Source organism: Epinephelus moara, chromosome 24 (assembly GCF_006386435.1).
Source record: "Epinephelus moara isolate mb chromosome 24, YSFRI_EMoa_1.0, whole genome shotgun sequence".
Classification (NCBI taxonomy): Eukaryota; Metazoa; Chordata; class Actinopteri; order Perciformes; family Serranidae; genus Epinephelus; species Epinephelus moara.
In genome coordinates, this window is record NC_065529.1 from 44,761,959 (window position 1) to 44,765,542 (window position 3,584).

General features: G+C 39.9%; 1 protein-coding gene across 1 annotated transcript in view; it reads right to left on the reverse strand.

Annotated features, from left to right (window-relative positions):
• LOC126385928 (peroxidasin-like) overlaps positions 1–3,584 on the reverse strand; it is a 13,879-nt gene that overhangs the window by 6,356 nt on the left and 3,939 nt on the right. The window contains exons 2-3 of the mRNA XM_050037973.1: positions 3,270–3,378; positions 2,699–2,974 (exon numbers count right to left, since the gene is read on the reverse strand). Of these exons, the coding sequence (XP_049893930.1) occupies positions 2,699–2,974; positions 3,270–3,378 (385 nt within the window). The remainder of the gene's footprint in view (positions 1–2,698; positions 2,975–3,269; positions 3,379–3,584) is intronic.

Sequence of the window (3,584 nt, forward strand, 5' to 3'; positions counted from 1 at the left end):
CTCACTGTGTGACTGCTGTTACCACCTACGTCTACTAACCAACCAATAGAAATGCAGCATGAAATGACGCACTGATCAGCGCTAAACCCAAACAGACAGACAGCAGCTCGCCATGGAGGCAAAACACACTAAAAGAAATGTGTGTGATTCCAGCAAAGAGGAAAACCTTGTGGAGTTGTGGCAGCAGAAGCCTCGCCTGTACGATGTGTCCTCCAGCTCTGACCATGATCACGTACAGAAGGTGAGACACCTAGCAGCTAGCAAACACACACACACACACCGCAGTATATATTGCCCACTAAACTTTATGTTATTTAATAATGTGAGCCTCTATGTTGAGCTTCACAGGTGGAGAAGTAATAACCTGTGCAGCATCACTCAGTATGTGAAGCTGTTGCATCGTACGTCGTAGCCTGTGATTCAGTCTGCGCTGTCATCGTACAGTCTGCAGACATCAAACCTGATGTCGTCGCTGTCATCGTACAGTCTGCAGACATCAAACCTGATGTCGTACACAAGTTTATCAGATCCATGTCGCACAGTGTAGCTGCACTAAACTTATAAGATGCTAAAATCTCACAGTCTGTGGGAGGCTTTACACCTCTTAAAATCAAGAAGGTGTCACGACCCCCTGTGAAGCTCTGGTGACCCCTAATGGGGGTCGGGACCCTCTGGATGGGAACCAGTGATGTAGAGGTTGAAGCTAACTAAGCTATGTAACACCTGGTTTTAGTCTTTGTTCAGTTAAATGATGATCTCACCTGGTGATTGGATCAAACAGTTGTAAATATCAAAGTATGTCACTGCTGGTCGTTCAGTGGGATCATTTCTCCAAGATAAGGAAGGTGAGGAGACGACACTGAGACAGAGCGACAGGATTCAGTCTGTCAGTGTAACTTTTCCTCTCTGGTGGACACAAGGTGATAAAATAATCCTCTGACATGCTGATATCTGGTGTTTTTAGTGAGCTACAGACATTCTGTCAGTGTTTCAGTCCTCAGTTTCATATTGTGGCGCTGATAGTTTCCCCTCAGGTGGGCGTGGCTTTCAGAGTATGACATGTTGTGCTCTGTGTCTCTATAGAGGTGTTAATTAAATTATGTGTTTTATCAGTTGGTGATGGTGTTGACCTGGACTGCATTATATTCAGAGGTGTTCCTAATATTCTGACCCCCTCAGATTCATGTGACTTTATATATTTCTACTTCACTACATTTCAGAGGAGAATATTGTACTTTTTACTGCACTACATTTATCAGACAGATACAGTTACTAGTTACTTTGATCTTACAAACAAAACATGTGATCAACTTGTAAAATATAAAACTTTTTATAATACTTTTGCTTCTTTATGTACATTTTGCTGACACTTTTACTCAAGTGGAATTCAGAATAGTTTTACTTGTATCAGAGTATTAATGTTATTCTTCCAGCAGCGAGAACTGCTCAGTGCCGTCAGGATTAAAACCATGATGAGCTTCTTGGTGCTGGTCGGCTCTACAGTTATTGGGACACAATGGGGACCGTCCAAGTATTGAGAGACCACTGAGGGACTGCTGTGTGTTTCTCCGAAACGTGGATGAAGGACAATCTACCAGACTCTGCAGTCAAGCTAATGGGGCTAACGCTACACAGAGCGGACAGAGTGACTTCAACTTCCGGTAAGCTCAGGGGTGGAAGCCTGGCTGTCTACATCAATGACTCATGGTGTAGAGATGCTAACACAATCTCAAAGCACTGTTCCCCTGATGTGGAGTTCATGGTAGTCAAGTGTCGACCTTTTCACCTCCCACGGGAATTCACAGCAGCATTCATCATTGCAGTATATGTCCCTCCAAATGCTGATAAGAAAACGGCTATGATTGAACTTTACGACAACATTAGCCAACTGCAGACTGCTCACCCAGATGCATTTTACATTTTTGCTGGGGATTTTAACAAGGTGTGCTTAAAGAGTGTGTTACCTAAACTCTACAAGCATGTGGACTGTGCAACTAGAGGTGACAGCACATTGGACGTTGTTTACACCAACATTAAAGATGCATATAGAGTAGCCCCTCTAGTCTTTTCTCGATTGCAGTCAGGAAAGAGATAGGAGCATTCAAGCAAGGACTTCTTGACTACAAAACAGCTTCTTCCCAACTACTGAATGCACAATAATCACTGGCTGTCTGCCCACTATGCACTTAATTTAAAACTAACTTTTAGCTCTTAGTATTTATTACTAGTATTTATTAAATTATTTATGGTACATTTATTTATTGCATTCCACTGTTCTGATCTCTTTTAAAGTGTTTTTAACTTGCGAAACAGTATTTCGTTTTTATGTACCTGCATAAGGATGATAAATAAAGTGAACCTGAACCACAGGTTTGAACCTCCAACTCTTAAAACTAAATACACTTTTAACTCACAAATAAAATATAATTTACATGCAGTTTTTGTTCATATTTTCAGATAGTTTTACACATGTACATATCTAATGAATATTTACAGTTTATTGTTCACACTCAAATTCGAGGACACACGTAGATACTGAGAAACACTTTCAGATCTCTGCAGAGACATTTACAATTTTCAATTCTAATTCACATCACTTTGAGATGATTCACTTTGGGTTCAGTCTGTACCCACATTAAATTTTTGAAAACTAGCAAAACATGAAAAATAATTATTTGAAATTTAAAATATGACTTACCAGTCATACGCACAATGGTCTCAGTATAAATCTGATGGCTGATATTCTTCTGTGTGGCCACACATCGATAGCGGTCAGTCTTGGTCACAGTTGTGTTGAGAGTGATGAAGAAACGTCCGTGTCTTTCTGAGACCTGTGGCTCCTCAGCAGGAAGGATGTTTCCAGCACTGTCCCTCCACTCTACTTCAGGTTGTGGATTACCATGAACTTCACACTGCAGCAGCGCCCTGTTGTCTGTATAATCAAGTGTTCTAATGACCGGTTTTGGAGCTGCACCTGTGAACATAATGACATACAAATAAAGTATAATTACAGCATTACAAATGTGTTATGAGGAAGGTTTTTTTTCATCTTTTCTCTGCTTGTAAATGTGGTTTACATCATAAGAGAAAAACACAGAGGAACAGAGAGAAATAGAAAACCACAACAGGAAAGACATTTAAAACATTTTTAACCTTTTTACTTTTATACTCACTGATTTAAAGTGTTTTTTAAATGATATCAGACCTGTGGAGTCAAACATCACAGGTAGTGACAGGTAGACAGTGACGTCAACAAAATCAGGACTCACCTGGGATGTTTTCATCTAATCTGTTCTTTAATGTTATAAAACGCGGAGGTTGCACNCTGAGTGTTTGTTTTACAGTGATGTAATTTACATGTATCAGCTCCTCATGGTCCTGGTATTATACAGTTTAACATGTGAAGGTATTAAGAGACAAAAATGCACATAATCAAAATGACCCTCAAGAGGTTAAGACACCATCTGAAAGGCAAAACAAAACACATGTTAAGACGCAGCTGAAGCCTTTACAATCAGAGAGACAGAAGAGATGATTTCATCGACTATAAACTGCTGAAATTTCATTAAATTAGAGGAAATATT